Genomic DNA, 13,999 nt, shown 5'->3' with positions numbered 1-13,999 from the left:
AATAGATTGTACTCCATTTAAAGTTATTACAAAACAATGGCTATATTTCCCTGTGCTGTACAATAATATATCCTCGTTGCTTATCTCTTTGATACACAGTAGTTTGTGTCTCTTAATCCCATACCCCTAACTTGCCCCTCCCCACTTCCTTCTCCCTATTGGTTATCACTAGTTTGTTCTCAATATCTATGAGTCTGTTTCTGTTTTGTTATATACCTTCAATTGTTTTATTTTTTAGATTTCACATATAAGTGATAACATAGAGTATTTGTCTTACTCTGTCTGACTTATTCCACTAAGCATAATACTCTCTGGATCCACCCATGGTGTTGCAAATGGCAGATTTTCATTCTTTTTTATGGCTAAATAATATTCCATTGTATGTACACGTGTGTGTGTGTGTGTGTGTGTGTGTGTGTGTATAGACACATACCACATCATCTTTATCCATCCATCTGTTGATGGGCACTTAGCTTGCTTCCATATCTTAGGCCCTGCGTAATTTTAAATACTGCCCCCAAACAAAACAATGCCTAAAGAATGACTTGGTGTAAACTGCCCAACTTTTCTAGGTCTCAGCATCTTCTCCAGTGAAATGAGAGGTCTAACGGTTCATGTCATTTTGAGAGTACCGCCTAAGAAGTTTTGGATGCTAACACAATGACTCCGCTTGTTTACAAAATACAGTTTACAAACCGCACCCTCGCAGCCTTCTGCTGTAGTCCCCTCCTAAGCAGGAAAGCGAGATTTTCAAGCAGGAGACATAGACATCTCTGTTCACTCTTACAGTGACTGCCTCTCCAAGCTCTCTTCTGTATCCTCATCATATTATAACACTGTCATGCGGAACAGACCCAAGGCAGAAGTTCAGATTATTTGGTGTTCTTGTTTGTAGGCTATTTATGAATCATAATTGTGGACCAACAAATCAGCAGAACTGGGAAAGCACTAATTATCCCAGATCTGGGAAGATGGGCGGCAGGCAGCCGGAGGGCAGCTGAGGCTGCCAGGAGAGCTCAGAAAAGGAGGAAGGGCTCGGAGGCTGGTGGCTGAAGCAGGCCTTGGAGTCCCTACGAGGAAAACCGTGTCACTCCTAGGATGGCGGTGCTTATCTAAGGGGACATTTAAAGGTCTATTTTGGGAGAATTTATGTTCAACAGTAAGTCGCTCATAGAGACCAAGGCCAAAATGCACTCCTCCTAAAACCAGTGCTTATATACTATTATCTAAGCCACAAAGTTTCTATGTAAATAAGTCTCATAAGTGAAAGATAAATCCCTCCCAAGCTGAGCTGGTTGCTTTCAGAAACTATGAACTCATTTAGGACACTATTTAATACTATTTCTGAGTAAGAGAGCTCCAGTGAAATCCTAGCAATGACGGTGACGTATGTACAAAGAGCCTCCTCCCAGGACCACCGGGGGCTGGTGGTCCCACCACTCGGTAAGGCAGACGGTCTGGTCCATCAGACAAGCACAGGTTCATGCACCGTCCTGAGCACTGCTATGTTTCTGGCGTGGCATTCGAGACTGGGATAGATGAAACTATCCCCTTCTAGAGAAAGAGATTTTTATAAATGAGGAATCTTTGGAGATCTGATTCCAGTATGGACTAAGGACTGACTGTTGGCAAAACTTTTGGGTCCCTACTGGGCCAGCGGGCTCTGTTCTATGCTATGAGAAGACATGAGGGAAGGAAAAGAAACCATCCTGATCACCAGGAGCTTACAGAAGTGGGGACGACAAATAGAACGCACAAGAGTGAATGTTGTGTGGTAAGACATCCCCACCTGCAAGACAGTACTTGTTTTCAACCTGGAAAAGTACCACTATAGTAGTTTTATCTTGGAGACATGATTTTGAAGCATTCCATCCGTGATGTGAGCAGAGATAGGACATCTTAAGAAAGTCTCTCTTGGATGTGGAGAAAAGGCAACCCTCCTACACTGCTGGTGGGAATGTAAGTTGGTGCAGCCACTATGGAGAACAGTATGGAGGCTCCTCAAAAAACTAAAAATAGAGTTCCATATGATCCAGCAATTCCATGCCTGGGCATATATCCAGACAAAACTATAATTCAAAAAGATACATGCACCCCAGTGTTCAAAGCAGCATTATTTACAATAGCCAACACATGGAAAAAACCTAAATGCCCATCGACAGATGAATGGATAAAGAAGATGTGATACATATATACAATGGAATATTACTCAGCCATAAAAAAGAATGAAATAATGTCATTTGCAGCAAAACGGATGGACCTAGAGATTATCATAGGGAGTGAAGTCAGACAGAGAAAGACAAATACCATATGATACCACTTATATGTGGAATCTAAAATATGACATAAATGAACTTATTTAGGCAACAGAAACAGATTCACAGACATAGAGAACAGACTTGTGGTTGCCAAGGGGTGGGGTTGGGGAGGGATATTTGGGCGTTTGGGATTAGCAGATGCAAACCATTATATATAGAATGGATAAACATTCAGGGAACTATATCTGATATCCTGTGATAAAGCATAATGGAAAAGAATATGGAAAAGAATGTATATATCACTTTGCTATACAGCAGAAATTAACACAACATTGTAAATCAACTATACTTCAGTAAAATCAATAAAAAAAAATAAAGTCTCTCTTCCTCTTTCTTCTCCAATAACTTGAATGATGGGATAAGTAAGCAGCAGATTCAAAAACAATGGGGACTTCTGACTAACCCAGGTCATATCAATGACTTCCTAGTTATAGACCCCCTGACGATGCAAGATGCATGCAGAAAGGAAGAAAGGTCATATCTGCATGAGGCCTTTTTTCTAAGGAGCTTGGGCTCCTCATTGTTCCTAAGCCATCAGCAGAGGGGACAGTACTTTGCTGAAGATAAATCTGAAGGTTTGAGGCGCTAACAGACTTGACCAAGGTTGTAAGAAGGGCAAGTGACAAAATGGGAAAAGACCCCACACCCTCTGACTCACAGACCAGCTGACAGTCAGTGTGCAAGAGAGGGGGTGAAGGTAACAGGGGGTGAATGCCCCAGATTTAAACAGCAGTTATGTCCTAGGGCAGAGGGCTGTACGCATTACAGAGCAGAGCGCTGTCGCTCTGAGGCAGAAGCCATCTCTATGGGGGAGAGCTGAACACTGCCTGAAAACAGACTCTGAAACAAAAGTCGGGGATGTCAAAGCAACAGGAGGGAGTGTCAGGGAGCTCCTCGGGACTAAGTGGGCACAGCGGGGACAGCTCTGTACAACAGCAGACAAGAAGCTAAATCCCAGGCTTGAGCCAGAAAAGCGAAACTCCAGAAAGGACCGAGAGCAAAGCTACATCCTCATAAGGCACCAGCACTTTCTCCTGGGGAAGAATACTTGAAAACTGGATACATTTAATCAGCTCCCTCCACCTGGTGGAGAGACTCTGCTCCATTTCTACAACTTCTTTACTTGAGGAGTTACAACTTCATGTAACTTGATAACTCTGCTTGATAGACAGATAAGGGGAAACAATGATGATAAACCCTACCAGCTAATATTTATCAAGTACTTTCTAGGTGTCAGGCCCTGGGCTCAGCGCTCTACAGATTTAGCTCATTATTGTGCCCATTTTACAGATGAGGAAACCGAGGCCTAGCAAGTTGATAACTTGCTCAAGTTCTGTCTCTTGGTAAGTATGTGGAGCCAGCATGTGAACGAGGCTGCCCGAGAGCAGTCCAGAGCAAGAAATGGGGACTGAGGTCCGGATGACTGCTTTCTAATTCTTATCTCCAGTGACTGGCTTTGTGATGAACTCTTCCTTCACTTTTCAGATGATTTTCCTAAGTGTCGTGTAGTTGATTAGTTTGCCTCTAGATCAGGCAGCTGGAGACCTACAACCGCAAAGCACTCCAGGCCCCTTGGAGGAGAAGGGCTGCTTTCTTCAAGTGGCCACACGGCTCCCTGGAGTTGATCTGGATAAACAGATCCACTTGGTAAGGCCACCTGGCATTACTGTGAACAATGTCGTGCACACACAAGGATCTGCACTTTGCACACAACTCAATTAATCCCTAGCTTCAAATGAGACTGGAGAAGTAAGAAAACGGAAAAATAAAGGGGAAAAGCAATACTCCGTCCCTACCTGCAGCCTAGTAGAAGTAATTATGCTGACATCATTGAAGAGGTTTGAGGAGAAAATTTGCAAACGGCCTTACTTGGAACCTAGATGTGCATAGAATTCCTGTTCTAGGAAAGGTATGTCAAGAACACACGCATTTAAATCCTCCAGAGGACCCCAGGTTCTGATAAACTTTGAATCACAAGGCCTCATACGGCTTTGCGACTAGGAGGAGAGTCAGCCAGGAGGTCATCTTTTTATAATTCAGGAGCTTGGAAAGAAACCAATTATCTACACAATCCCAACCATGGATCCATTTTTAGGCCATGTCAAGCTGAAGAAAGACATGAGAGCAAATCACTCCCAGTAATGGAAAGACTCAGATCTTGGGGAGAGGTGGTTAAATGACTGCCCAGACCATTCCTGGGCTGTTTCTGAGAGTCTCAATCCAGCAGCTCATGTTTTACCCATTAACTTTAATTTTCTAAGACTCACAAAGATGGTGTTCGGGGACAGCACTGAGATGGTCACAAGGCTTGTAGAGAACACAGGAAACAAGAGGCCACGTTCCCCTGCCACAGCACCCATCCGGGGAGAGAATGACAGGGGAAGCTTGGGTCCCAGTGTGTCTGTGCGCACATGGCGGCGACACTGCCCGCAACGAAGTTTCATCTGCTGCCTACGGAACAGCTGCCAGCAGAGCTGGGGGATGTGTTCAACCCTGACAGGCCAGGGGCAGGAAGAGCCTGGGAGGCTGCCCCTGCAGGAGCTGAAGCTGTAGCGAGGCAGGAGGTGCCCCAGGGGAGTGCCTGGTACAGGCAGAACAGGAGACCAGCTCTGAAGCCTCTTCCAGACAGCATGTTCTGAGGTCTGGCACCATGTGCAGAACTTTCTCTTCCTTTCCTTTAAATGGGATAAAAGAGAACACTAATAGCAAAGGTTTCACCGTGGAAGCTTCTGAGCTTCCAGATACCTTTTGGTGATAACACTGTGAGCTGTGATGGTCCAGGCCAGGGAACAATGATTAGGAAAATTCTAACGAGGCCCATAAGAGTAGATCATCTATGATACAGGAGAGGATGAAGATGACAACTTATAAATAACCCAGAGGGAAAAAAGACCAGCCACGAATTGTAGTGCCTGTCCCCATTCCTTCCCCCAAAGGACTAAAAACTTCACACAGTGCAACTCCCTCTGGGGTAAATGGCCTGCATCAAGGCTGGGGTGCTGGTGACCAGAACACAAACATATAGGGGATTTTGCTTGATATGGGGCTAGAATGCACAAAATGTTTTATTTTCAACAGATGCTTTTCCTAACAGCTCAAGGCAAGAATTGCTGCCTCTTTCCACTTTATGCAGAGAATAGAGAGATGCTATATGGTGATTCTAGGCCTCCGGGTTATTGTCATCAAAGAAAAGCATGCAGACTGCCTTTCAACTGCCCTTCCTCTGACTCCTGAGCCATCACAGAACTGAAAGAGCCTCCCAATTATCTTGTCTCTGTGTGATTAAAGTGCGATACAATACTACAGTACAGTGTGTTAACACAGTACAGTACAATTCTATTATAAAACAGAGTGCTAATAATAGACTCAGTTATTCTGAAGGTTAAATCATGTCTCTGTACACAAAAGGTCTATGAGGCATCTCTTTCATTACAGCACAGATGATCTCTAAAAACGGAGTTCTAAAACATCCCTCTTCTTTATAGTATTCTTCTGCACAAACCCTAGGACAGCTCCCCATGTCATAGAGAGTGGAGTCCAAGGATGCTGGGCCCAGATTAGACAATAAATAAAGTTTTTTGAATAAAAAGACCAAGCCTTGATGTTTGAGGCTATAATCTGCACCTTCTTGTTCTTTCCACCTTCATCTTCTGTAAATTCCATACACAAATCTTCCAAAACGTATCATCACTCTTTCCTGCAGTTTCCTGATTCCACACTATTACTCGACTCACATCCCCTTTAGAAGAAGACCCTTCTCCTCAGAGGTAGACAGCTCATATTTTTTATTTAACCTTCAGTTCCAATCCCATTCTTATAGAATTTTCATCCTGCATTGGTCATTTGCCATTTTTATCCCACCGCTTCGCATTGGTAGTTACCTTTCCATATTTTCACCTTATTTATTTTTCCAACTAGAAAATGAACTCCTTAATTTTGCTACTATTTACATTTGTGTATACTTTAGACCACTGTTTTTCATACTTTAAAGTGTGTGGGAACCACTGGAGTGTCTTGTCTGAATGCAGTTTCTGAATCAGTAGGACAGGCATGGGGTCTGAGACTCTGCATTTATAACAACTGGACCACACTTTGAGCAGCAAGGCTTTAGACTTTACAGAATTCTTAGAACTTTGCACACAGACAAGATTCTTGTCTCCTCCTTACGTTGAGCCAAAGTCTCATAGACAAGTGACCTCCCCAAATCCACACTCAAGGGAGTCATAACAAGGTCTCTGGTCTTTGGACTCTTCCTACTCCAGGGAGCTACTTTCCTTGGGGATGAATCTGAATCTTCTAATTCTTCGTTTTCCTCCAGCCTCATGAGGAGAGCACTGCCTGTGATGGGTACTTGGTAAATATCTGTTTCCAAAGAACAGTGTCAGAGGATGCTCTTCTCCACTGCCCTCATGCCCCCTGACATGATTTCCCCCTCTTTGCCTCTGAACCAGTGCATAAACCATTCTTTCTGCTGGCAACATCTCTCCCAGTTGTTTCCAGAAACATATTTTTTCAAAACTTTGATTTTAAACCTTTTTAGAAGGCATTAAAATATGACCCCATCTGGCTTCAGTCATCCTGTCTTTCTAGGAAAATACGTTGACTTGCAACTTTTCTATTACCCCAAATATGTGGCTCTTAGAAAAATCTTTAAAGCTCTTTTAAGGTACAGTTGGATATGCATGTTGCAGATAATAGATGTCTGCAAAAAGTGTGAAAGTGATTTGTAAAGCTAAAACACGTTGTAAATACAGAATATTTTATATGTATTAAAAATACATACTCATGTATTTCTGCTGCTCTTGCCTGTGCGGTTTTATCTTTTTTCACTTTCAGGGTGGGGAGGGAGGACTGTTTCTTTTTGTAAAGTCTCAGCAATTTAAAGCTACCAGGAACCCTAATCATTTACAGAAGGGGGAAATGAGGTAAAAAGACATTAAATAAAGTCAACCCGAGATGTCACAGGTGGGAAGGGCAGAGGCAGGACAGGAACCCAGGCCTCCTGACCCAGAGCAGCCTCTTTTCCTCTCGACCTCCCTGCCTCCTTCTCATCTGTACTGAAGCAGCAGAGAGTGGCAAAGCACCAAGCACAGGGGTGTGATCACAGTGGGTATTAAGTCACTGCCATAGAATTTTACAACTGAGAAGGATGTTGGCACTTATGCAGTCTATCATCCTGTTTTCTGGTACAGAGGAAGGAGGCAAAGCCCAGAGAAGTCAAGCCAAACCTGTCCGGGAGCCACGCAGTTTGTTAGGAGCGAGTCAGCTAACCCACAGTCCAGGGCTCCTTCTCCTGGTGCCAACAGCCTTGGTACCTAACATAGCTCTGCAGATGGGAAGTAAGAAGCGCCCGTCACTCCTTTGTGTAGCTGGAAGCGCTGCCCTGACTGCAGTCTATTCACGGCCATTAACAAGTGCAACTGTGCTTGGGTTTCATAGCATGCTTGACTTTCAAAATAAATTCTATTTCATTCAAGGGAACAGCTAAGTCAGACTTCTGTGTTTCAGTGGTTCTCATCAAAGCATCAAGTTCAATTACACAGACATTCAGACTGACAATTCAATTCAGAATATGAGGATAACTCTTTAACTCACCAACTTTTCTCTCCTGCCAGGGATATTAGTCCACATGCAATTAGCATTTCCTTTGTGATACCGGGAAACATGAGGTACCTTAACATGCCAAGGCACAGGGCAGGGGATTAGAGGAGAGCCCCTTGGTCAGTCTCTCGGCAAGTTCAGACTTACGTTTCCACTGCACACGTCAACTATCCCTATTATTTGTCTTGATCCTTCAAAAATGATAGTATAAGATCTCATCTTCCCCACCAGGGTTTCAAATCTGCAAAGGTCAGTGTGTCCTAAGTGAGGAGGTAGAAGATCTCACCCTGCTCCCTGGATTTCCCTTCATCTTGTGGAGGTGGAAGGGGGGAAAGCTGGTGGATTTACCATCATCAATCTCGTAGTCAGCAAAGGCAAGCTCAGAGCCTTTGTTGGTGATCAGCAACTCCCCATTCAGCGTGAAGATCATTGAAGCATCATCCAGGTTAATCATACATCCAACCACATCTCCTGGCTGCCAGGTCCGTCCAAAATACCCACTCCCTTGATGCCAACGCTGGCCCTAGAAAACAAGAGCGAGGGCTTAGAGAAATGGAGGTCCTAGCCTAGAGGGCCCTGTGCTACTGGAGAAATGACCCCATGAATAATTTCTCCTAATGGGCAGTGGTACCTTTTTTCTACAAGGCACTTTCCTTTCTACCAAGGACAACTCACAGGGAGAAGTGGTCCATCTACAGATGAATGAAACCAAGATATACAAGGCTCATCAGAAAAGGTGGCCTGAGTCTCCCAATACCTAGCCAGCTATGAAAACAAGCCAAACTGCCTCTAAGACAAAGTGGTAAGATTTTCCCTCATACTGGCTGCACAGTGTTCTGTGAGCCTCCCCTGCAGAGGGGAACATGGGCTCAGAGGCACGGCAGATACGGAGGTGACTACGGAAGGGACAGAAGTGTGCAGCCCTCCCCTTCTCCCGAGGAAAGAGCGAAGGGACAAACACTAAGTGATGATCGTTCTATGGTCTCCATCAGCCAGTGTGGTGGCTCCTCCCTTTTGAAGCCAGAGATCCAGATACTCAGCACTTTTCACTTCCGGGGAAATATGTGAAGCAGAAAAACCCGGACTGAGGACATGCGGACACCAGCCAGACTCACCCTGCTGCCTTCAAACACAAAGGCTTGGTCATCGGCCCCCAGCTCAACGTCAGGCCGACAGCCTGGCCTGGCCCAGCCGACACGCATGTCTCCTCCAGTCACCACCTCAAACTCAAAATACCACTTTCCAGATCTCACTGCATAAGAGCGCTCTACCCGGAAAAAACGGATCTTGTCTATGCTGACTTTCTCCACAGCTGGGTCAGCTATCGAGAAGAAAAGAGAGTAGAGGGTGCAGGAGGGAGAGAGAGAACATAGGTTTAATATTTAGAGAGCATTCCTCAAAAGACTTTCAACAACAAAGGCTGATGACAGATCTCCTACTAGCCAATACAGCATTCTGTTCATAATATAATCTTCACTATCATCATCATATCATAATAACAATACAAGCTACCATTCAGTGAGTGATTGCTTTGCAGTAGAAACTAAATCTCAGTTTTTCCTCACAATAATCCTATGAAATCAGTATTATTGTCTTCCTCTTACCAATGAAGAAATTGAGGCTCAGAGAGTTTCACCTCTTCAAGGTCTTAGAGCCCATAAACCAAGGAGAGCAAAGATTTGAACCCAGGTCTGTCTTCCTCCAAATCCATCCCCTTAACCATGTTTTACTGCCCCACTAGCCTATGGTATCCCCTGGGGTACGAGATGGCAGTGACATGTTAAATAATCATAAGCTGGTGATTTTAATCAGTGCTAGAATTCAATTTAGAGATGGCATTACCTGGCCCCAAAGTAAGCTGATAGTCACATGTTTGGAAAACAAGAGAAATAAAGGTAACTTGGTTTTGTGACCAAATATCCTGAAAAGCTCAGCAGTGCTGGAGGATAACTTATTCCCTGTGGGATTATGTCATAGACGTGCTCGTTACAGAAACATCTGTCAATGGGACACTGCTTTATTATCAACATGGTCCCTCCTCCCTCCCCCCCACTTCTAAAATACACCATTGAGTTTAGCACTCTTTAGCACCACCAGCATTTCTAATAGTGCAAGTTAGACCTGTTGAAAGCTAGCATTCCGCCAGAAGAAGACCTGTTTAGTAAGCTGGGGCCAGAGTGAACAATCTCCACTGATTACCTAGTTCTTGGTCTGATGGCTCAATGTTATAGCCATAACCAACAAAAGTCCGAACAGCTTCACGAAGGCTGTCCCTGTTTGACTTCTTGGTACGCTCATCCAATAATGCATATGGCACCAGACGGGGATTTCTTTTGTTCTTTAAATCCTATGTGAAGCCAGAGAAAAGAGATGCTGAGAAAATGCATTATCATCTTTACAAAGAGCTTGTCCCACTCTCATACTCCCAGCGACAGTCCTGGCTTCCTCGGGTGAATCTGCTAGCTCTTCTCCCAGTGCCTTGATATTTACCAATGTACATATTTGCCGCTTCAAGATTAAATGAGTATAAAAGGAAAATTTGTACTAACATTGAAAACTAGCAGTAAAAAAACCCATTTCAATAATGCCAGCCTGTGAATAAAATGAAGTGTCATGAAATTGGTTAGAAACCTCCATTCCCAAGGCAAGGCAGATGGGGGTTTGTGTAACTATTCCCTTATGAAAGATCATGCCATGATTCAAACAGTTATGGCCTCCTCACAACAGATTCGTTTTTTTTTAAAATTTATTTATTTATTTTTGGCTGCATTGGGTCTTCGTTGCTGCGCGCAGGCTTTCTCTAGTTGCGGTGAGCGGGGGCTACTCTTCGTTGCGGTGCGCGGGCTTCTCATTGCGGTGGCTTCTCTTGTTGTGGAGCACGGGCTCTAGGCATGCAGGCTTCAGTAGTTGTGGCACGTGGGCTCAGTAGTTGTGGCTCGCAGGCTCTAGAGCACAGGCTTGGTAGTTGTGGCGCACGGGCTTAGTTGTTCCGCGGCACGTGGGATCTTCCCGGACCAGGGCTCGAACCTGTTTCCCCTGCATTGGCAGGCGGATTCTTAACTACTGAGCCACCAGGGAAGTCCCAACAGTTCTTAATAGACATCTCTGCTCACAGAGAAACATCTGAAAAGGTGGCAGAGCCACAGTGGGGCCATTTCATGGTAGTAGGCACATATTTGTATTACAGTCCTCCTCGGTTCCTTAATGGGGACTAAGAAGACAATAATGACAACAGCAGTGACAAGTCATCATAACCTCACATGCTGTTTTGAATCCCCAACTCCCTTCCCTGCCACAGTTTCCATAGTTGTGGTCTTCTCGGTTCCAGACGCGTGCAGGTTTGGAGGCTCAGGAATGAATGAACACGTGTGCACACAGCTATCCTTGAACTTCCCTGATACTGAGCCCGGTACTTACTGAGATGAGGGGGGCATTTCAGAGTGAGAGGTGTACCAGATGATTTGGGCCGAACCCCGGTTCTAAACTCCACTTAATTCCTTGCTGGGCTTTCAGGCTGCCTCTGGATAAACTAAGAACCCTGCCCAAGAATCTTGGCCCTGTGGACTCAAGTTAAGGGGGCACAGGCTTCTCGGTGGGCTAGTCTGCCTCTCTCCTGGGCTAGCTTCCCCTCCTTTTCCCCTTCAGTGGTAGATACTTGGGACCATCCCAGAAATACTGCTGAGCTGTGACGTTGATTTATGTGAGCCTCACCTTGGCCTTGGAGAGTGCATGAAAGCTCAGCACTCCGTGAGGCGAGCAACAAGACGGGGAATGAGAGAAGATGCAGCCAGCGGCCATATACACAGGGCAACATGATCACAAGTGAACCAGACTAACAAAGGAAAGGTAAGCCTATCCATTGCTGAAAAACTGGAATTATGCCTGGAGTTAATATCAATGTGACCATTACAAATTCCATCCAGTCCCATGATTCTATAAATAATGAATGTGCTGAGGCATGAGGAACAGAGTGCAAGGGCAACCTCCACCTTCCAATCTAATACCTACCAAAGCAAAATGGCATTTTAATGCATGATCACATCTCCTGGCTCCTCCAGCAGGCCTGACCCAGCACTTCTCACCTGTTGAATGCCATAGGTCCATCCTTGTCTTATTCTGTCTTTTGCCCAAACATTGTGTGCATTTTCTGCAAGCTTATCCACTAAAATTTCTTGAGGAGGTAACAGCTTCACATCAGACAAATCCAAAGGGGCTGGCTTATAGCCATTGGACATCATGTAGCTACAAGTAAATGGAAAATATATATTTTGAACAGAACTGTACGACTCCCCCATTCCTGATTTTAGACCAATAGCACAGGATCAGAACACTAGGAAAATAAGGCTACAGTCACAGATTCTATCTTTGGCAGAATGGACAGTTCAGCTCTATCTCAAGTCTTTAGAAGAAGACCCTCATCCACCATCCTTTTTGCCAATGCATGTCACAGATTAGGGCGACTGTTGGAGAAAGTGGATGGTCTGTGCAAATCCACCCTTATTCCTAAGAAAACTACTCTGCCCTACAAACGATGGGCACATTCAGTGTAATGTAACATCACCCGAAGCTCCTTGGTCTCGCTTCAAAAGCACAAAAGGTTATGACCACATTGGCAAGGACAGGACCTTGAGCCAAATGGTTTCTTACAAATCAGCAAAGAATGATCACTCAGTCTTAGAACACTAAACCTTCATTTTGAGAATTTTAAAAAATCATTACATTAGAGAGTTTGTGAGCTTGAAGTGATCTTCATGGTTTGCTGTCCAGTCCAGGAGTCACAAATGTCTGTAATTCGATAGATAATTTGATAGAGAACGTGAAGACGGGAAAAGCTCAGTGTGAGTGCAGGTAGACGCATCGTATGAGTGGAGAGGAGCAGGGCCCTGAGTGGAGTGACTCACAGGAGAGTAACTGACCACAGTCACGTGGGAATGTGAGTCCAGAGGCATCCAGGGCCCCAAGGCCACGGACTGCCCAGATCAGGGCCAGAGCCTAAATGTGATGACTTGCAGACCAGCGCTACTCGACCCAAGAACCTGTGAGCAGCGCGAGATACAAGGTCGACTGTAGGCATGATATCGCCCCTCATCCACCTTCTAGGGATGCCTGACTTTGGGCAGAGTCAACGTGTGTTGTTCGCTGAGCACTGCCCCCAGCCACCCCTCAGCTGCTGCCTCTCAGATGAGCTGCCCTTGGCACCAGGAGCTGCCTCTGAGAATGGCGCTTGGCAGCTTGGGAGTTTCACAGGGAGGAAGGGGAAGATAAGCATTTGATTAAGGGCTGGCACTGCCTTGGCTCATAAGTCATTACGACACCTGGGTGTGAATGCGTGCGCACCCGAGGCTGGCACATGTGCGGGTGAGCAAGTGAGCCAGGGGATGTGCCCGTGGGCTCGGCATGTGAATGTGTGAGAACGCATGGCTCAGTGAATGTACAGACGAGAGGGAGAGGACACGTGCAGACTTAGGGGCCAAATTAAATCTTGGCAGTGACACACATTTCCACAAGGGACTTACAAGGTTGGCCCAGTGACAGAGGACTGAATCTTTGCTGTGGCTACCGGCGATGTTCAAGCTCCCGTGCCAACCGCTATTCTTATAGACCAACACAGCGTATCCATCTGAGTGCCACATCTCCTGGCTCAAAACTAACGATAGTAGATAGTAGTGTAGGTCCAGGCAGAAGCACTGGAAATACTCTACTTCAGCCGGCTTCCGTCTGGGGGTTTCAGGGCAGTCTAGGTACCTGGTGGAGACATCCTGAGCGGGCGCTAGAAGTATCTGGGGCCGTCACCTGCCTCTGTGCATGGGCCTCCTGTCCTCCCAGTTTAAAAATTCAGACTGAAGCATTAAAGTCTCTGACCATTAAATGATCACCTACTTTTTGGGCAATTTGACCTTCTTGAGATCCTCCTCAGCAGCTGGGTTGACATGAGCGATGTGGCACCCCAGGGCCAGGAGGGTTCTGTGACGTAACGGAGAGAGAAAACAAGAGTCAACTGCAAGGTGAAGGACAGTGGGAACCCTAACCTGTGTCTGAAGTGATAAAAACAGACAATATTCATTCACTTAGACCAGAGG

General features: G+C 45.4%; 1 protein-coding gene across 4 annotated transcripts in view; it reads right to left on the bottom strand.

Annotated features, from left to right (window-relative positions):
- RYR3 (ryanodine receptor 3) overlaps positions 1 to 13,999 on the bottom strand; it is a 553,341-nt gene that overhangs the window by 201,331 nt on the left and 338,011 nt on the right. For all 4 annotated transcript variants that reach the window (XM_059913701.1, XM_059913702.1, XM_059913703.1 and 1 more), the window contains exons 23-27: positions 13,800 to 13,883; positions 12,002 to 12,161; positions 10,119 to 10,266; positions 9,035 to 9,240; positions 8,268 to 8,442 (exon numbers count right to left, since the gene is read on the bottom strand). In XM_059913701.1, the coding sequence (XP_059769684.1) occupies positions 8,268 to 8,442; positions 9,035 to 9,240; positions 10,119 to 10,266; positions 12,002 to 12,161; positions 13,800 to 13,883 (773 nt within the window). The remainder of the gene's footprint in view (positions 1 to 8,267; positions 8,443 to 9,034; positions 9,241 to 10,118; positions 10,267 to 12,001; positions 12,162 to 13,799; positions 13,884 to 13,999) is intronic.

The sequence above is a fragment of the Balaenoptera ricei genome, chromosome 2, assembly GCF_028023285.1.
Source record: "Balaenoptera ricei isolate mBalRic1 chromosome 2, mBalRic1.hap2, whole genome shotgun sequence".
NCBI lineage: Eukaryota > Metazoa > Chordata > Mammalia > Artiodactyla > Balaenopteridae > Balaenoptera > Balaenoptera ricei.
Note: the sequence above shows the minus strand (reverse complement) of the source record. Positions and strands in the feature narration are given on the sequence as shown.